This window comes from Chelon labrosus (genome assembly GCF_963514085.1).
Source record: "Chelon labrosus genome assembly, chromosome: 2".
Classification (NCBI taxonomy): domain Eukaryota; kingdom Metazoa; phylum Chordata; class Actinopteri; order Mugiliformes; family Mugilidae; genus Chelon; species Chelon labrosus.
This window is the reverse complement of record NC_140338.1, coordinates 10,745,626-10,766,742: the sequence shown is the minus strand read 5'-3', so window position 1 is coordinate 10,766,742 and position 21,117 is coordinate 10,745,626. Positions and strand designations below refer to the sequence as shown.

General features: G+C 44.2%; 1 protein-coding gene across 1 annotated transcript in view; it reads left to right on the top strand.

Annotated features, from left to right (window-relative positions):
* The window catches only part of ptprdb (protein tyrosine phosphatase receptor type Db), a 70,271-nt gene that overhangs the window by 16,519 nt on the left and 32,635 nt on the right, over window positions 1–21,117 (top strand). Inside the window, exons 4-14 of the mRNA XM_084561481.1 lie at window positions 6,926–7,114; window positions 12,602–12,712; window positions 14,127–14,396; window positions 15,062–15,171; window positions 15,647–15,844; window positions 16,064–16,189; window positions 16,305–16,452; window positions 17,195–17,343; window positions 17,476–17,620; window positions 18,420–18,722; window positions 19,901–20,094. Coding sequence (XP_084417607.1) covers window positions 6,926–7,114; window positions 12,602–12,712; window positions 14,127–14,396; window positions 15,062–15,171; window positions 15,647–15,844; window positions 16,064–16,189; window positions 16,305–16,452; window positions 17,195–17,343; window positions 17,476–17,620; window positions 18,420–18,722; window positions 19,901–20,094 — 1,943 coding nt within the window. The remainder of the gene's footprint in view (window positions 1–6,925; window positions 7,115–12,601; window positions 12,713–14,126; window positions 14,397–15,061; window positions 15,172–15,646; window positions 15,845–16,063; window positions 16,190–16,304; window positions 16,453–17,194; window positions 17,344–17,475; window positions 17,621–18,419; window positions 18,723–19,900; window positions 20,095–21,117) is intronic.

Here is a 21,117-nt window from a genome sequence, read left to right as displayed (position 1 = left end):
TCAAGCTCAAGAGTGTCTTAGTGAGCGAAGTTGCTCAAGTGTAGATAATCACATTGCCCGCTTTTACAGTACATGCTCATGGGGAAACATTGTGCAGCCTATTGTTCTGCCGTCTCGTATATTTCCTTCTTGTCTCTCTGAGCGGTAATAGCAGTTGCTTCTCAAGTCTCTTGATTTTCCGTCTTGTCAATGTTTTTGCTCTTCTTTCCAAATCCTCTTACTTTTGTATTTTCCTCTTTGCCTCTTCTCTGATTTTTCTACTCTTTCCTCTATCTCCTTCAGCCTCCCCGTCTCTCCACATGCTCTTAGGTCGACTACACAGCAACCTCTAAATTATTCACATCAGACCACTCTTTGCGTCTTCTGCGCTGTTCCGTTCCGCTCCATCCACCCAGAATGTTTCCTGTCTTTGTACGCGTGTTCGTGTGTTTTTTTGTCTCTCTGTGTGCACGCGTGCAGCTGCATGTGCTCTCGCGTTATTTTATTTTATTTTTTTTTGTCGTCTATTTTTGATTTCTCTCCTGACGGAAGCTCCAATGCGCTCATCCCCAGTCTTTTACTTTAAAGAGTGCGTAACCACTTAAGGACAGACACACCGGCAATACACACAACACACACAGACGTACATCCTCAATCTGAGACAGTCAGCTTTTATGTAGTGATTAGCCTCTTTCTGTTCCTCTGAGGAGTCCTTGTGTTGTGGATGAATAAGAAGCCACCTGGGAGCAGCTAATAGTCCCTGATAGACTGTCAGTCCAAATGTCAGTTCCAAAGCACACACCACACACACACACACACACACACACAAAGATGTTTCACCCTCACAAACACGCAATCAGACCCACAGTGTTGTCAGTCATGTGTCCTTGCCCCCCCGCCTCCTCCTCAGCTCTCTAAAGACACAGCTCGAATGACTGACTGACTGTCTGACAGGAGGGATCCGGTGTTAAGGTCAGCCGGCTTAATTACTGAGGATTAGAACAAGGCTAATTGAAATCTTGGCTTCCAGTAAAATGACCGTGATTGGCAATGGCTGAAATAATAATGAAGCTGAGAGCAGTTATATGCCGTGGCATAAACTTGTACAGTCACATGCTCTGTAATTCACGGCTCAAGAAAGTTAAGTCAAGTCTGAATGGAAGTCTAAAAAAAAATATATTTATATATAAAACTAATGTTCACTCTTGAGTCTGTATAAAAGGACATCTCACATGTTCATCAAGAGCTTTGTCTGCCATCAATAAGAAAAAAAAAAAACACGACAAGGCCACAGTGAACTCTGGATTTCATGGCGCTTTTCTATCTTATCTGACAAAGCCTTTTACAATTTGCTTCTCATTCATACACACACACACACACGATGGAGGGAGTTCTGTGTATTGAGCATAGATTGTATATAAATATGGACAACGTGTCCCCAGTCTTCCTTGAATTGGCCAAACTGATGCTATTTTCTCGGGGATACAGGCAGCGCCGTCTTGTGACTTTGGAGCCAGAATCTGCGAAGTACGGTCCGAGAGCCGCGATGTTGATGACCCGACCACACTTCCTTCAGACTCACTCGCCTTTTCGTTTAATCAACACTGCGCTCTGCTCTACCTCCACCAGTTACATGGAAATGTTGGATTATACACTGTACTTGCTTTAAAAAAAATTTTTTACAACTCTCACGGTCCCACAGGACCGCTTTACGGAGCAGTTGGCATGGCAACTGGTGGTCACCATGATGTCACATCCTTTTTCTATGGCCTCAAATAACTAAACTAAAACGAAACGTATCGATAAAATTGACACTTAAACGTGCATCAACATTATATTAACTACGTAAAATGACTGAAACCATCCTTGAAAAAAATGTATTTGACGTGTATTTTATTGTTTTTGTTTGGTCCAAGTCCCATCCACTAACATGGAGGAGGCGGAGCTTATGACCTATACTGCAGCCAGACACCAGGGGGAGCTGTACTTGCTTTGGCTTCAGTTTAGAGGAACAGTTCCGCTGTCCTCCTTTATACAGTCTATGGTCTTGACCAAGGACAGTTTAACATGTGAACAGCAGCAGGCTGATATCAAACCCAAGATCGAGCTAAGATGACCAAACAAGCCAAAGGTTTAGTCAAAAGTACGTCTGTAAACTGTGGAGGATAAAGCTTTGAATGTTCAACTTTGTCGCCCGGTTTTTAATGCATAATAAAAAAATTCCACCGCGGCCAATACAGATATGATTCTATGAATATAAGATGAAGAAAACTAACTTATTCTTTTTACTATACTCATAGTAATACATAAGCAGAGGTGGGCGGGAGTAGCCTAAAATTGTGTTCAAGTAAGAGTAGCGTTACATCAAAATAATATTACTCAAGTTGAAGTTAATCCGAAAAATTACTCAAGAGTAAAAAAGTTTGATTGTAATGTCTGATTTCTTTAAATGGACTTTATTGATCCACAAGGGAAATTGCTTGGTCACAGTAGCCCAGTTGCACATAAAAACACTCTCGAGAACCACAAGTAAAAAGCAAAATGGGTGAAGATGGTTAAAAAATAAAAATAATAAAAAAAATGAAATAAAATAAAAATCTAGTAAAATAAAGTAAAATTGTATAAGCAAAAACATTAAAACATGTAAACATTAATAACATGGACTTATAACCAATACACTGAGGCAAGTTGCTGTACAGCTGGATAGAGTAGGGTATGAATGACGTCCTGCAGCGTGGGAGCGGAGCTGGATCAGTCTGTTGGTCCGGTGCCCTCTCTGTGAAGTGGGCGTGACGGATTGTCCGTGATGGAGAGCAGTCTGTCCAGTCCTGTCCTTCGCGGCACAAATGCCGATCACGTGTCCAGCCTTTCGGATCAATTTGTCAATCCGACTTACGTATGTCCTTTTTGCTGGTGCTGCTCCTCCAGCAAACCGCAACAAAGTGCAAGGCGCTTGCAAAACAACAGACTGGTGGGAAGTCTCCAGCAACTTGCCGTGTACATTGAAAGACTCCCCCGGAAGTAGTGTCTGCTCAGGCCCTTCTTGTACACAGTCCACTGCTTCCACCTCCAGGCCCTGGATGGTGATGGGCTCCGCTGGTGTCCTCTTCCTCCTGAACAGACGGACAGAAATATAAAATAATGTGCAAATTCTGGTATTTCCAGCAAAAAAAATTTTTAAAAAATATGTAAAAATGAATAAAATCTTTGCCAAAATAACAAATTGAGGCTCAAGAAATTGCCAAATCTCACTTTTTTCTTGTACGTGAGGCCAGGGCTGTTCGTCCTCGTCAACATTGGAGACCGTTGCCTCTGCCATCTTTCACGTCTTTTGATTCTCTGTCTGTTACGTGTGAAGTTTGTGCCGGCTACGTCGCCACTACGTCGTGTGTGGTCATGTGACTGCATGGCTACGTGTGATTGGTGAAACGAATTCATGCAAAATGTCCAGAGTGGCAAAAATAAAGCGTATCGAAAGTGTAGAAGAAATGGTACAAAAAAAGAAAAATGAGTCGAGAGTAGCGTTTCTTTCTTCACAAATCTACTCAAATATAAGTACAATGTATGTATGGTGCAGTAAAACTACATAAAAGTACTCAAGTAAGTGTAATTCCTTACTATCCACCTCTGTGTATAAGATCCTGTTTCGTCCCATCTGTCCTCATATACAGTATACAGTATGTTTAATTAGTACTGGCTCTTATTAGAGCAGCGTGCTTGAGATTAGACGCCTTTTATAGCACAAAACAACTGAATTATGCAGACAGGCATTGCTTGTATTATAATCCCTCTCCTCAGTTTCTCCCCTGAGTCAGTAACGAATGACAGAAACAGGTTCGTGTGCAGGTGCACACATTACACTTGGGGTTTCGGATGCAGCAGCCAGCCCATTCTCCAGTTCCCATGATTCCGAGACCAGACTCTACTTGCAGTCTTCCGGATTTGCAGAAAAAAAAAAAAAAAAAGACGATCCAGCCCATCCAGCGCCGTGTGTGGATTTCATTTTGGGATCTCGTATAAAGAGGACAGTGTTCGCGCAGCAGTTCCCATGATTGCGAGGCTGCGCTTTTTCTATGAGCTGTGAAATTATCTGGATGGCTCGCAGTGGAAACAGTGAGGTGGGAGCGCATCCAAATGAAACAGTGTGGATGTGTGGAGGGCTGTGTCAACAAGGGAGTGTAGGGTTACGCATCTGTCATGACCTCAGGGGGGTTCTTAGCTGTTACTGTTCGGCAGCGCAGTCTCGCACACACACACGTGCAGACATGCACCCACACTCGCATTCGTGCTTTGTCCCAAACACACTTTGGTGTTGCTTACACCTGTCCCCATGATGGATGGTGTGAGGCTGGTGCGTGTGCTAATACGACGAAAAGCCTTCACTCGTATCAACGCAACTTGCCGGGAATCTACATTTTAAAAATGTCTCCAAATGAGCGTTTGACGTTATCGTGCGCGTGTGTGTGCGCATGTCTGCATTTAGCAAGTCCTAATGCACGTCTATCCGCACCTCCTTGACATGCACGTGTTGAGTGGTTGCCAAAAAGGGGGCACAGAGCAATGCATGATCTCGGGGAGTTGCTTTCTAACTGTGCATCCTCAATGCTCGGCGCCTGTGTCCCACCCCAGGTAGATGAAATAGAATGCATTATTCCAGCCTACAAGGGGCTGGCTTTGAAGTAAGCGTTTGCATAATGAAAGCGGAGAGAATGGGGATTGTTATGCTGTATAGGTCCCTTGTGCTGTCTCTCTCTCCCTCTCCCTCTCTTTCTGTTCTCCTCTTTTCCTCTCTGTTTTGCTTTCCGTCACTCTTTATTTATCGCGCTCCGTTCTAATCTGTTTTCTTCCGCGCCTGTTTTTTTTTTTGCGCTTTTGCCCGCCCTTCGCCAGCCGCCCGTGCAGACGCGCACGTGCAAACACGAAACACCTTCTCCTTTTTGTTCTCTCGGTTTATTATGACCGTGTTTCCATTTGTCGGGGCGTTGTGATTGATTGAAACCGGAGCTGTTAAAAGGCCACACACGTGCTCGCCAACGCCGCCGTCTCACGGCCCGTCGGCCACGGTTCGATGGGCTGGTACCAGAATTAGCATCTCCTTGGCGAGGTTCAGTGCTAGGATTTCCCGTTAATGAGGCTCTGTGTGGTGGAGAGGGATAAAGTCACAAGGGATTCTGGGTAAAATAAAAAAAAAAAAGGGGGGGGGGGGGATTAAAATAGACTGCCTTCTAGATCAAATACATTGCAAACACATGCCGGAGCACATGCTCATCTGACTTATATCCTCCATGTCTGTCTTTATCCACTTTAATATGGGTGACTCTTAAATCTCACATTTTACCTTACAGTTTTAAAGAGCTGCCTTGAACAAAGTTAAGAATTAGTTTTTTTATAGAAGTGATTTGCTCTGTACCTGTTTGATTCCCAGCGTGGATTCAGCATCACTTCAGTTTGACTGAGTTCACTCGTCTTTGATCCCCCGTGCCTCCTCAAAGCATTGTCCCCCTCCCCTTTTCTCAAATCTCCCACTTCAGTTGAACGGGGCTGGCCCCGCGCCTTTGATTTCCTCTAACGCGGCGGAATGACTCTTCGTGTTTGATTTAATTGCCTCCGATGTCTATGAATTCACATTTGATTTGCCGTCCCAGAGGAGCTCGAGTCCCACTGGATCCGTCTTTATTGGGCTTGCCTATTTGATTTTATGCGGGGGGGGTGTGAACTTCCAAAGAGGATTCCGTGGAACAGACAGAACCACAAAAAGTGTAGCTCAGCTGCTGCTGACTCCCAGCCGAATAGGGAGTATTTGATTTTCAAGTGATTCGTATTCGAAGAGCACTTGCCTAAAGCTTTAGTGAGTTTGTCAGGTAGAGTGAAATGTTAACCCGTATTCTGTATAACCTCACTATTTCAGTCTTTCCTCTGGTCTCACGGATGAAAACATATTTTTCCTTTAAAACTTAATTTGACTCGTGCGTTCGGCCACCCTGTTTCCCTCATTACCCTCTGACACTGACAGTAGTAACTGAAGCTGCCTGGTGTCAGTTCGGTGAGAAAGCTGCGTCTCTTCGGGTTTCAAGCGTCGTGTTATCGTGTATTGAACACTGTGTAAGGGATTCTGCAACACACAGGCAAGAGGAAGGTTAATCTGGAGTAATAGTTTGAAATTTGGACCTGGCATTCGTGTGGATGTTATTTGTAGCACCCGCCTAGACCAGACCAGGTACCCCCACCCCATAGCAATGACACTCCTTGATGGCAGCAGGATGCAGCCTGACACAAAACTGATTTAGGAACGACTCAAACAAACATGGAAAACAGCCCAAGGTGTTGACCTGGCCTCCAAATTCCCTAGATCCCAAACTGATCAAGTATCTGTAGGATGCACTAGAACAAGCAGAGGCCCCACAGAGGCCCCTCCCCTCAACCAGACACTGCAGCACACCCTCAGAAGGCCCATGTCCGTTCTCTGATGAGTCACAACTGCTTTGGAGGCACAAGAGAGACTTACTACAATATTAGGAAGGTGGTCATAATGTTATGCCTGACCGGTGTATATGAACATACAGCAGCCAAGTACTGAAGAAGAAAAAAAGTACATAAAAGTCCAAATTAAGAGCAAAATCTGCTGGATAATTTGTGCTAATGAACAGCTGCTCTGTAATTAGTAGTATTTATGCATACTCGACAAAACCCACTGAAAGAAGACACAATGCCTAAACACTGACAAATCCAGCATCACTAAATCTTGCATGAAAAATCACTGTAATATCCTCTTTGTGGAACAGTGTCAAAGAGTCATCCCGTTTTAAATCCACTCAGATGAAAACATTTGAAACAGGTGGCGGGGATGACGCAGTCGGGACTGTGGGAAAACGTTTTTTTGTTTTTTTTGCCTCGGCTCTGTCCTGCCATGTTGGAAGATTTCATTTCTTTTATCTGATCTTTCCAGAGGACCAGCTGCCCCCGGGGTTTCCCACCATTGACATGGGCCCCCAGCTGAAAGTGGTGGAGCGTTCTCGCACGGCCACCATGCTTTGTGCCGCCAGCGGCAACCCTGACCCAGAAATTACCTGGTTCAAGGATTTCCTGCCGGTCAACACATCCAGTAACAATGGACGCATCAAGCAGCTTCGCTCAGGTAACCAACGCTTTTATCCCTGCGTATCCCTGCTTTTATTTCCTCCTTAGGGTTTTCCCGCCTACTTTGCTTTTATCCCCCGTCTCAATATCCCTCTTATCCTCCCTTCGTATTTCCCCTCAACCCATTTTTTTTTATTTTCTATTCCTACAGAGTTACTATTATTCTTGCCCTCGTTCACCCCTTTTCTTATTGCTCCTCCTGCCGTGGTTAGTGGCTGTATTTTTCAGCTGCCTCTCTCTCTCTGCTGCTGCTGCTGCTCCTGCTGCTGTTGCTGCTGCTGTTGTATGACTTCCAACCCTTCTCAAATCTTCAAGGCCTCTTAAAGTGATCTCCCACTTTTCTCCAAACTCTCTGAGGACTTCCCGTGCAAACCACCATCGCGAACGGTTTAATTTTTCACCTACTACAAACACTGTAAAAAAAAAATGAAAAAAAAAACGCCAAGCATCAGTAACCTCTTACGCCTCTACTCTAACATTTGGTGCACGAAAAATCTGAAAGTTAAAACCAGACGATGGTGGTTTGCTCTGAAGGAATTGCCTCTCTAATATAGCTCACTGCTGTGACTAAAGAATCAATAACCTTTTCACTTTTTTCTCCCGTGAAAGTGTTCGTGTGAAAATTGACTCCAAAGACAAAACACGATAAATTCTGTCCCGGTCGAGCCGCCCAAATGCCAAGCAGTTGCATTTGATAGCCACAGTAGTGTGTAAAAAAATAATTCCAACATGCATAGCAAAGCCCCCTCCCGTCCCACCTCCCACCTCGATCCTCTTCCCGCTTCCAGAGACCAGCTCTGGACCCGAAACCTTTTCTTGTGACTGGACCCCCAAATCTTTGGCTTCTTTATATGGATACCAACTGATTTCTTTCTATCCTTGTTCATTTTGTTTTTGTATTATCTGGCTTTTCCCCTCAGTGCACTGCTCAGGATCCCATTTAATTGCTATTTTACTAATTAAACAACTAAAAAAACTAAAGTATAAAACGATGCAATTGCACATATTTAGCGTGTTAGTTTCTGTATGCAGTGATTACATCTGATTCTTTTAAACTCTGTCTAGATAATCAGACTTACAGCACGTTTTTCAAGGTGTTTCTAATAAATCAACTCCTCTGTGTAACCAATGGTCCGATTGTAATGCTGTGTCTATGCTGTTTCTTTTCTCTCTGTATCTTTTTAACCACAGAGTCCTTTGGTAAGTGCTTCTGTTCCGAGGCCCACACCCTCACTGTCCACTCTTCTATATACTATTCACTAATGTTGCTACTGTTGCTGCTACTGCTCACCTTTACTTTACCAATACTGCGGCGTTAATAAAATGCATGGCATGCATTTTACTAACAGTCACACACAGTTTACACACACACGCACACACACATAGAGCAGAGATGTGCACACATCACACGCCGCAGAAATGCACACACTTGTCGCCGCAGGCACCCACGCATTTTTCACAAGTTAGGGCTACACGCTACAAACAAGGACGCATATGCACACACACACACACACACACACACGTACAAGCACATCCGTCACCCTGTAGCTGGCCTCACCCTCACCTGTGCACCTGCAGCCTTTCCACACCCGCAGAATTTACGACTTTCTCCTCACGCCCGCCTACTTTTCCACTCCTCCACACTTATTCAATTATTCTTTCCCTCACTCACCCACTCTGTCATTCACTCACCCACTTAACTCTCTTCGCTCCGGCTGTATAGAGTTACCCGGTCAATAAGCCATCAGCCGTCAGCTCCAGATAGCTGTTAGGAGTCAGAGTCAGGAAATCAATGGTGACCAGGTTTCAGGCTCACGGACGTTGGACCGTGCGGTGGGGCCGTGCTTACGCCGAACCTGGTCGCTACGGTGGAGAGGAAGGGGGTCTGGTCATGGACGTGTGCAGATTTTCAGTGTGTGACAGAGTTTAGCGAGAAAAAAATCCACTCTTTAGTACTTTACTTTACTAGTACTGCTATATAAATGTTTGATGACTTCAGTTACTATACTAAAAGTGCAAAGACCTTAGGCTGTAGTCAAACAGTTAGTGGCACATAAGGTTGTTTAAAACGTTAAAATGTCAAATATTATCTGGTTCCACCTTTAAAATGTGAGGATTTCCTGCTGTTGATGTTTTATATTTTGTTGGACAAACCAATGCTCAGCTGATCTTAAGTGAAATCGATGTTTGCACCAATTTAGGTGTTTGGATTTGAGCTCAAAACACAATAATGACCCAAAAGTTGAGCTATATGCCTCGTCATATAAAAATGATATCGGTTCTGACAGTTGCAACAGCCGCAGAGACGCATCGAAATTCCTTTTTTGATCGAGACCACCTTAAGAACGCCTTTAATGTCTTCAACAATGGGTCTTCTCGCAGCTTGAATTTTGAAGTTTGCTTTAAGTTCACCGACACCCCGCGGGCTCTTTGATCCTGAGGGGCTGAAACGTCAGCTTGACATTTACCGGCCACGTTTTCAGATGCTTTAGCCGAACATACCTCTGCTGTCAGGCCCAGTTGGAGCCGAGATGAAAGCACCGCTGTGACACGATGGGCCACTGCATTTGGTCATTTCCTGCCCTTAAACGCCACACACAGTGCCCAGCTTTGCGGCAGAGAATGCGGTGCTGTTCCAGTGGGCAGTGGAGAGCGAGTTGTCGGTGTTGGTGCGATGGAAAAAAAGTGTCTCGCTGCAGGGAGAATAGTTGTCAGCATGAGCAAACAAAATACTCTGCAAAAGGGTAGCGCATAATTACAGCACTTAGTGTAGACATTGTTTTTTACTCTTGTCGTAGAGCGGAAATAAAACTTAAATAGATCAGATTGTTAATAAATAAGTCAGATAAAATAAAATTTAAATAAAGACAGGCACCATCTGCTTTCAGTTGCAGATTCCACGCGTCAGGTGTCAGGTACGTGCTGTTCTGCATCATTTAGACAATTATAGGATTTCCTGGAGAAGCCTCTCGCCACTTTTTGGAGCCGCTGTCGTCGCGCATCACCGTAATTGGCGCGGCTGTTTTCAGAGCGATGAGACCTGGCGAATTTATTAGCGCGCCTCGATTTGTATGCCTCCCTCTACGCCGGCCTTTTGGCGGCTACTACAACCGACATAAAAAGGTGCTCGTCTTGGACGTGCGCTCTTAAAATAGGGCCCGATGCCACGGTGTCCGGTGATGAGGTAGATTTAAAAAGCAGTAAAAGTACTGGAGGGTGGATTTTGTTTTCTTAGAGTAGATGTATATTCATGAAATATATGCGCACCGCATTCACGTAGCGGTGCTAGGTCTGGTTTCAGTCCACGTGGAGGACTAGAGTCATTAATGCACTTAGAGTCCACCAGTCCACCTCTCAGAGACCCAGATGAGTTCAGTGCAGACACTACCCTACTCCTACAGCCACATCTGCCCCTGCTGCAAGTCAATGAAGTCAAATCAATAACCCATCTCCTTATAGCCCTGTCACTCTGTCACTCTATCTAGGATCTGTTTTTTTCTTTTTCTCTTCTCAGGCTTATCCTGTCTTTATTTACTCTGCCTTTCACTTCTCTGCCTCCTCTTCCTCTCCTCACTCTCTTAAGGATCTATATTTTGAGCCTTCTCTCTAATTTGATTCGTCTCCTCTCCAAGTTACCCCCCTCCTCCAAACCCCCGCCCCCCCCCCAACACCCCCCAAAAAAGCCCCTCCCTTTCCCCCCGACCCCCTTCTCCTCCTGTGGTACTAACATTTTCTTCTTCTTCTCCTTCTTCTAATCTCGTGCATTCATTGCCCACTCAGGTGGCACGCCCATACGAGGTAAGACTGCTGGGGAGGACCAACATGACACAGTGGCCTGATTCCTTTTCAACCCCTGGTTCCTACTTGGGTGGCAGATCTGAAAAGCAGCGGGCTCTCAGCGGGTTGACCAATGGTTTTTTTGGGGGTTTTATTCCAAAAAAAAAAAAAAAAGACTCATCCGGGCTGCTTCAGATCTGCAGTAGGTGCGAGAGGAGGAATTGGAGTCGAGCAAGCAATTCATTATACGATCACCTCCCCCCCCTCTTCGCATCTGTCATCCTCTCCTTCATCCTTTTTATTTTCCCATCTCAGTCCCGGCGTTCACTCTGTAACACAAAAAAAATAAAAAAATCCATCGCTTCAATAATGTGATCTCACTTTTGTATCCATCAGTCTAACACCGTTTAACTCTCTCCATCTACTTCTTCGTCTCCTATCTAAAGCATGGTGTGTTTACAACTTGGGTTTATTTCTTTGGTTGATCAGTTTGAGGCGACAAGGTATACTCATGTCTGCCTCTGTTTGTTGCTTTTTTTATATATATATATTTTTTATTTTTGTGTGTGACCTGATTTCCTTTTTCTTTTTCTTTTTTCTTTTTTTTGGGTCTTGACATAAGCTTGACCCAGCCTCTCCTTCTACCTTGTCTATATTTGCCCAATCAAACGTCCCAGTTTTGTTTTCCCTCCCAGCTGTTATTCGCTCAGCCTGAAACGTCCAGATGGCGAAGACTCAGATACACACTTGCAGACATTAGTGCACACACAAACCTGCACACACATTCCTTCATGTTTTTTTGTTTTTTTTTTAAACCATCGCCTTCTCTTTTCTCTCTCATTACCGATAAAAAGCCCCAAACAACCACTTTTTTGATAAAGTTTTTATGGGCGCTTTTTTGCCTCTCCCACTCCATCTTTAAAGGACCTCTGGTTGACATTTTTTTGACCGTTTTTCTATTTTCAGGGAACGAGAAAGCGTCGGTCCCTCCCCCAAGGCTTTGCGTATGTCGTTCCTAATTTTTGTTTTTTTTTTTCCTTTTTTTTTTTAAATATATAAACATGTTGACCTTGATGGAGGTTGGTCCTTGCTGGGTGTATCACACTCCTGATCCCACTGGTGGATCCGAAAGGGTTGGGGATATCTTAACTGCGTCTCAATTTGCTGCAAAGATTTTTTTCTATATATATTTTTCTCAAATACTGACTGGATTTCTCCTTATTTTGGCTTTTTTTTTATTATTATTATTTATTTGTTTCTGCCTTGCATGAAGACTACATTGTCCATTTTTGTAGGCTTTGTATATGTGCCTTTTTTTCTTTTCTTCTTCTTCTTCTTTTTGTGTCTAAATCAGGAAGCCGGCCCTTGCTTTGGGGGCACGTTCTTGCAGACAGTGGTAGAAACCTGTTAATGTCGCTCTACAGATTTGGCTCTCTTTGTAGCCCTGTGTTCCTCACACAGAGTTCAGCTTGTTTTTGCTGAGAACTCCCTCAGACTCATTTATTCTTTCTGCAGTTTTTTACATTTATATGTTATTTATATCTCTCTCTATATGTATATAATGTGTGCTATACCCAATTACCTGACGTCTTCCACTTCTGTGTGATTGCTCTTTTTTCCCCCCCTCCGTCTCTCTGTGTGACTCTCTCTCCCCCTTTTTCTATCTTCTGCTCTTTCTCTGCATCCCTCCCTCCGTCCGTCCGTCCAGGTGCCCTCCAGATAGAGATGAGTGAAGAGTCAGACCAGGGGAAGTATGAGTGTGTCGCCACCAACAGCGATGGGACGCGCTATTCCACCCCAGCGAACCTCTATGTCAGAGGTAAGAAGAGACCAATTTGAACACTTAAACACTTTATTTAAGGGTCGCAATGATTATGGGTGCACGGTCTGGGACGGCTATTGAAAGAACATGCGTGATATATTAGCGTGATGTGATGCTATTAATCCTACTGTGCTTTATATGTTTTCTAGCTGCAGAATATTAAACAGGGTAGCTCTTTTTGCCGAGACTGGCCTGAATGTTTCACTCGGACCATTAATCTCTCTGCCCTCCCTGTTTAGCCTTTAGACCTCGGCAGAAAAAAAAACCCAAAACAAATCATTGTCTGGTTAAGACTTGTGGTTCTCCCCCCCAATCTGACAGGCATCTCACCTCCTCAGGCGCTGTCTCCCTCCCTGCTCCCTCAGCACACACATTCGCACACACCAAACCCACTAAAATGTTTGAGTCTTGGAGACATTTTTTACTCCCAGGGCCTTTTGCTCTGTTGTCTGCCCACCCTAAAAAAAATAAATAAAAAAAACTCTTTAAACAGTGTAGCATGCTATTTTTTTTTTTGACTCCAGCATCGCTTCTGGGGACGAAACAAACACACACTCGATTGGGCGCACGCACGTCAACATGCACGTCTATGTCATACACTAGGTGTATGTATTTATACATAACACACATCTACACACACACACACACACACACAAACAGCGCAAAGCCAGTGATGTGCGGATAACAGTGCTTGCAGGGCCAGTAAAATCTTGCAGCGCTGCTCAGTGACTGTTTGACAGGCGGTCCGTGGAGACAGCTGGCTGTGGAGGCTGCTTTAAACAGGCTAGCTTTGACCAACGTTGACCATCTTTGGCCTCTGTCTTCTGTCCCCTCGCTGATATTTTCCACTTTCCTGTCTTTTCTCTTGTCCTCCTCTTGCTGTGCCTTGTCCTATCTCCGACTGCAGAGCTGCGAGAAGGTTGGTACTGTAGCAGCTGTGTGTCTCCCGAACATTTTCTTTTCTTCCATTAAACTGCCATTTGTGTTTGTGTGCCGTGGCTGTTTTATGTGCAGGCAGCACTGAGGCTTTAAACCTGCCAGTGCAGTTAATCCCTTTGGGATGCACCGTATACTGTATTTCCCCGTGAATGCATGTGTGTTTCTGTGATTTTTTTTTTTTTGTTTTTTGTATCTCTTCTGTTTTGGTTCATAAAATATTTAAAGGAGCACACCTGAAAACAGCATTAATAAAACATGTTGATATCACATGCGCCTTAGCGGCGCTGTACCAAACTGTCTGAGTGCTTGCAGTCTAATCTGTGTGCCATAAAACTTTATCTCAGAGCTCATGTCGCAACAAAAAAAATAATCATCCCCCAGCCATATCCCTCCAGATTGCTCGCTGGTGTTCTGCACAATCATGAATTTGTAATCATTTCCCATCTCTTGCCTCCACTGCCGCCGGGTCCAGTGCGTCGCGTCCCTCCTCGCTTCTCCATTCCCCCGGCCGACAGCGAGATCATGCCAGGGGGGAACGTCAACATCACCTGCGTGGCGGTGGGCTCGCCCATGCCGTATGTGAAGTGGATGCTGGGAGCGGAGGACCTGACGCCAGAGGATGACATGCCGATAGGCCGCAACGTCCTGGAGCTGACAGACGTACGCCAGTCCAACAATTACACCTGTGTTGCCATGTCGACGCTCGGCGTGATCGAGGCGGTGGCGCAGATTATTGTGAAAGGTGGGTTCTGAGGAGACTTATGGGGGAGCAAAGGAAAAAATGACATGTACTCAAGTCTGAGTTATGGATATGATAGTACCACAGTGACCGATACGTGCACTAGATGCATAGATTTAGTCAGAAGTAGTCAATGAAGTTTGTTAATATATACTGAAGTAGAACGAATTAAACAGACATTTAACTTATTATCTTGGAATAAATAGTAGGTGTAGAAATTGCATTCTGTTCAGTTTGGTAACTTTTCATTTCTAATCAAGCTTTTAGGAATTCGTTGAATGGATCTCCTGCCTCCACATTTTATTCGCAGCACGAGCACAGAACAGTTTTTCTCTGACTGCCGCGACGACGTTACCGCGCAATCTGCATCTCGTTTGTCAGTATTTATTCGGTTTGAGTACGTGTCAAATTAAAAATCTCTTTTTACGTGATAGATAACAAGTTTCTTGTTTTGGATTTGTTTTTCTTCTAGTGATTAAGCTAATCTCATAATTGTTTTTCAGCACTTGGTATTGTCACGCAGCGATTACGGTCGTACTCAGATACCGAGCAGGAGTCATTTAATCTTTTTCACTTTTTCATTTTTTTTCACTCGGGGAAAGTTTGGAAACTCCCAAAATAGTTCTGAAATGATGACGAGTTTTCCCCGTTTGCTTCTCCCCCTTCAGCTCTGCCGAAGGCCCCCGGTACCCCTGTGGTAACGGAGCGAACTGCAACCAGCATCACTCTCACCTGGGACTCTGGAAACCCTGAACCTGTCTCCTACTACGTCATTCAGGTGTGACTGGCGCTCACGATGCACCGCACAGCACAGCACTCCTCTCGCACGCGAGATTCTGAGGCTTCGGATCAGCCAAAGCCGTAGATTTTTATACAAACACAACTGGTATTAAAGGCCTCAATCACTAAGTGGGGCCGTAAAATAAAAGAGCCCCCTCCATCTCCTGACAGTCATAAACATTCCCAAATTGCTCAAATGAATTCTGGTGCCTTGTGAGCACTCTCTCTGCCCGCAAGGAGTAGTCAATTGAGATGTAAGAACTAAGCAGGACACCTACATTACACCAGCAGTGTCTCCCATTTCACTCTGCATATTTTAGCATGAATCTAGGCTGGTAAAGAATGCCTCGGTGTAGCTCATTGTTTTTGTGTTTATTTATACAAATAGAGCTGTAGATATTCCTCATTACAGTCCTCTAATGCGGCTTTAAATCAGTATGTGTCCCCCGTTCCGTCTCTTTCTTTTCCTCCAGCATCGTGCCAAAGGCTCAGAGGACAACTATAAAGAGATTGACGGCATCGCCACGACGCGCTACAGCGTGGGCGGCCTCAGCCCTTACTCCCACTACGACTTTCGGGTGGCGGCTGTCAACACCATCGGCCAGGGCCCCTCCAGCGAGGTGGTGGAGGCTCGCACAGCTGAGCAGGCCCCTTCCTCGCCTCCTCGACAGGTCAGCATGACGCCTTTGTTGAAATAAGCTCTTACAGTGATACAATTGTGGTTTTAGGCGTTTTTTGATAAAACACTATGTTACATTAATCTTGGTTTTTTTCGTGAGTCCTCTCAAGTTGTCTTCAAAAACACTAACTCTGACATTATCCAACAAAACTTGCTGAATATTTTAACCCAGAACACAAGTTCAAGAACAAGTTCCTCCTTTGTTCTGCAGGTTATCGGTCGAATGCTGAGCGCCACGACAGCAATGATCCACTGGGACGAGCCGGAGGAGCCTAACGGACAGGTGGTGGGTTACAGGGTGTACTACACCTCCGACAGCACGCTGCCAGTCAACCAGGTGGGCATCTCTGCGCGCATGATTTCCCTTAATCCTCCTGTTACTTTTTATTCATAACAGATGATAACCTGGGTTGTCTAACTGTATAATACATGAGTGTGCATCTGTGTGTCAGTGGGAGAAGCAGATGGTGCGCGGCACCAGCTTCATCACCATCCAGGATCTGACTCCCAACAAGACTTATTACATCAGAGTGCTGGCCTTCACCTCTGTAGGAGACGGACCTTTGTCGCAGGACCTGCAAATCATAGCCAAGACTGGAGGTAAAATAGAAGAAGCAGGGGAAGCATATGTTTTTTTTGTAGTTGGTATTTAATTTACCGTTTTTTACAACCTGGACCTTATTTCTGGCATAAAATACGATCGTTTACTCACCCATATAACTTTGGTGTCATTTGGAGCACCACGTATATTCATATAGTGAGAGTGACTGGGGCACCGAAACGCAGCTTCTAAATAACACATTATCTGCCGCAAAACTCGTTCATTTCACCAATATTTTGTTATGATACGCTAGTGCTATTCCCCGTTGAGTCCGGAGTTACCTGTTATCTATTCGCGGACGTGCAGCGGTTTGTTGTTCTTTGGCCAGCTGTTCCTCTCTTTGCCTCCGCATCCTCCTTTCAACGAGCTCCTCATCCGTATACTCTGGCTCAAACGGTAAGGACGTTCATCATAAACAAAGTCGTCATCCACAACCTCAGAATCGGAGAAAAGTATTCAAAATTGGTGAAATGAATGAGTTTCATGGCAGATAATACGTTATTTAGAGGCTGCGTTTCAGTGCCCCATTCACTCCCACTATATGGATAAATGCAGATCTAAATATCTCCCAAACGACTCCAAATGACACCAAAGTTATATAGGTGAGTAAACGGTCGCATTTTGTGCCAGAAATAAGGTCCAGGTTGTAAAAAAAAAAGGTAATTCCCCTTCAACAGAGATGCTACATTGTGCTGATAAGGGATTTCTTTAAACAATCCTGTTCTTCTCTTGACCCTGTAGTTCCATCCCAGCCTTCAGAATTTAAAGGTGAAGCCAAGTCTGAGACCAGTATACTATTGTCCTGGACGGCCCCCACAACACAGGGGGGCCCAGACAGCCAGATCACAGGATATGAGCTGGTTTACCGACGGGCAGACGACACAGATGAGGTAAGGATGGAGCTACAGGTGGACTGGTAGTTTCGCTGGATAAAAAAAATAAAAATCTAATGGTTGCTTGGATGGATGACAAGAGAGTAAAAGATGGACTAAAAGTTAACCCGTCTGTTTCTGTCCTTTCAGAAAAAAGTGAGCTTTGAGCCTACCACCTCATACCTGCTGAAGAACCTAAAGCCCTTCTCCGCCTACACCTTCCAGCTGGCTGCCAAGAGTAAAAACGGGATCGGGGCGTATACCAACGAAGTGTCTATTGACACACCACAGACACGTAGGTCTACCTGCACACACTGCAGCATGAGTGTGTGTGTGTGTGTGTGTGTGTGTGTGTGAAGTTTAACTTTTGACAATGCAAATATTAAAATTCACAACAGAAAAACAAAGAAACGATCGGAACTTTGTACATTTCTAGGACAAGATGCTTTTTTTTTGCATTGTCAAAAGGTGGAACTTGAATCAAGACCGTAGCTGACCTCAGAATGGATATTTCAACAATAGTTAATTTATTAATAATATTTCAGAGCCCTACCCCAATCATAAATAAAATGTAGTATCTGCTGATTGATATTTTGTTGACTACCAATCTGAGGTCTGTAAGAGTACAAAGAAGGTAAGGAAGGTGTGTAGATAGACATGAGAAGTCCCACATGGATCACAGAGGCTTGGGTAGCCTGTGAGGACAAGTAAGTTATGTCTGTGTATTTAAGCTCTAGTCAGTGTTTCTTGTGTCGCATTTCTTTTAAGTCATTCACTCGTTTTCATTAATCCAGACATTTCTACCAAACAGAAGTTGACACCCATCACTCAGTATCTTTGTTCAGCCATCCTGCCTTCTAGTCGCAGGGTCATTTTTCGTGAGAACTTCCGTCCTCCAGTGTTTTGTTTTCATTTTATGTTTCTTTGTCTTTTGTTCTCTGTCTCTCGTCCACTCAAATTTCATCCCCATTCCTTCACGGCAAACCTCACTTCCCTCACCTCTCCACCTTCACCGAAATAACAACTCGCACACACAACCGATTAACATTTACCCAACGAACCCCACCGTGATTCCTCAAAACTTGGCCAATCAGTTCCTTCAGCACCTCCCCAGGACATCACATGCACCAGTCCCAGTTCTACCAGCATCCTGGTAAGTTGGGCTCCACCTCCTCTGGAGTTTCAGAACGGCGTCATTACGGGATACTCCATCCAGTACTCCACTACAGAGGGCAACAAAACCACTAAAAGAGTTGATGGAGTCCCTCCGGACAGTTCTTCATATCTCCTGGAAAACCTACAGAAATGGACTGAATATGGCATAACAGTGCGGGCACAAACGGAGGCCGGGGACGGACCGGAAAGTTTACAGCTGCTTATCCGCACCGAGGAAGATGGTATGTTCCAAAAAACAAACCTTGCCTCTCTTAGGATGGTCCACTCTGTCTTCACTAACAATGGCTAACTGACTAACATAGCATTGCTAAGATCAAAGCACGCTAAACTCACTGCAAGCTTCTTCCACTGGCCAGTAAAGGCGTATTGTATTGTGCTTGAGCTGCAGTCGTATATTGGATGATGCATTTAAGAACCAGTCGTACCCTCCAGTTTTGAATACCGCTCCTTTTTTCCCTCCATAACCACCTCCAACAACTGGAAATGTCCTTCCTGCTACCCCCGCACCACAGCTTTCTGTTGTCAGCAGCAGCAGCCCCTTTTTCCTCCAGCGTCCGATTTAAACCTCTTTTTATCCACCAGTATCTCTTTATCCGCACCCTCCCCTTTCTTCTAATTTCCCCTCGTTTTTGGGAAAAGGGATGGTTGAGATTTTCCAGATAAAAATATCCCCCACTAACGATAGCAAGACAAACCCTTTCCTCACCTTGGCTTTTCTTACTGAACACTTACCCTTTCCAACCCTCTTAACGACTAATTGAATATCTATTACCTAACTTAATTCGATGTATTTTATATTTTATTGATCAGTTCTTATTGTTTTTAGTGATATTTTTGATGCTCGTGCCCAATATCCCCTTTCGCCAGAGTCTCAATTTAGACATTTGCTTTAGAGGGCTTGTCCAAGGATCAGTCAGATAGCAAGAGGTGGCTGGATGGTTTTTTTTTTGCCTTTCAATGTTTTTCATTCTTTTTGAGAGAAGTGTACTTCTTGGCAGTGGGAAGGAGTTTTTTTTTTTCTTGATAACAGTATTTTCTCTTTGACTGCCTGCCACTGTTTGTCTGCCCCCGGCAACAAATCTCTTTCTATCTGCCATTCTTATCTTTCTCTACATTTGCTTCTTATCCTCCACTGCTTTTTTCCGCCATGTTTTTTCCTCAAGCACTCTCATTTTTTTTATTTTTTTTTTGACTTTTTCCCCAGACATCTCAGCAGTTTCAGACTTTTTGGAGAGTTGTATTTTTTTTAAATTTTTTGCACCTTTTGGGTGTTTTTTTTTAATCTGCCCCAGACAACAATGATTTTTGCTTAGACTAAAAGTAGAAGGCCTTTTACTTGAGAAGTTTGAGTGCCCATCATCTGTGACCCCTGACCTCTATCCCAAAATGCATTTTTTAGTTCCAAGCGGTCCTCCGCGAGGGGTGGAGGCAGAGACTGTGAACGCCTCGGCCATTAGGGTGAAATGGCGGTCACCGGCTCCCGAACGGCAGCACGGTCAGGTCCGAGGCTACCAAGTCCATTATGTGAGGATGAACTACGGAGAACCTCAGGGTCAGCCCTTCATCAAGGACATCCTCATAGACGACTCACAGGTAACACTAACACAGCAGCTTACGGTCAAATGAACTGTGTCCCTGTTGTGGAAACTAAAGTCTGAAACCCTAAGCAATATTATTTACGAGCACTGTTTTTCATCCTTCGCTAATGATGTTTGTTAATTTGACTAAAACCGTGAAGTTACTGGGCCTACCTGGACATATTTGTGCAAATGAGAAAACCAGCATGCGGCCATCTGGTTATAATTTAGGAATACTTTGGCTTTTCTTCTTTTTATCTGTGCAAACACAGTCCACTAGGGTGTTGCAGCAATCTGTTACTTCCTCCGTCAACCCTCTGTTTGATAGATTACTGAGAAAAAGCTGTCCATAACATTGTTTAAATTAATAGTTTTACATCTACTGAGAGTTAAAGGAGAAGATCAGCCTCATGTGTGTTTCATATATGAAGCTAAAGTCAACAACCAGTGCGATTAGCGTTTCATAAAAACAAAAAACAAGAAGTAAAAAAACAAAAGTTATCTTACGACGCAGATGTCAAACATACGGCCTGCGGGACAAAAGTGGCCCGCCAGAGGGCCTAATCTGGGCCGCAGCATGAATTTGCAAAGTGTTAAAATTATATTGAAGACTGCAGTTTTAGTACACTGAGACCCAGGACTAAACAGCCATGTGCCCAAATTGCACTTGTTTTTCTTAAGAAATTAATTTTTTTTAAAGAATAGTTGTTTAATAAATGTTTCCTAATGTACTTGTTCTTCTTTGCACTAAAACAAATGGAAAAAACCTGGAGTTGTCGTTGCTTATAGACGACTATTCTGCTATGTTATTGGTCCGGCCTGCTTGAGATAAAATGGGGCTGTATGAGGCTCTAAAACTGTACTTGGGTGCAGCTTCCTCCTGTTGGTGCTAATCTAAACTAAGGCTGTAGTTTAACACTTGGGTGAACGGACACACGGGTGATATCGGTCTTATTCAGTACTGCATTCATTTCATTTTGGTGGATCCTGTCAAAACCAAGTGAACATGAATGCCTCATGTCAGCAAAAGTTGGCTATT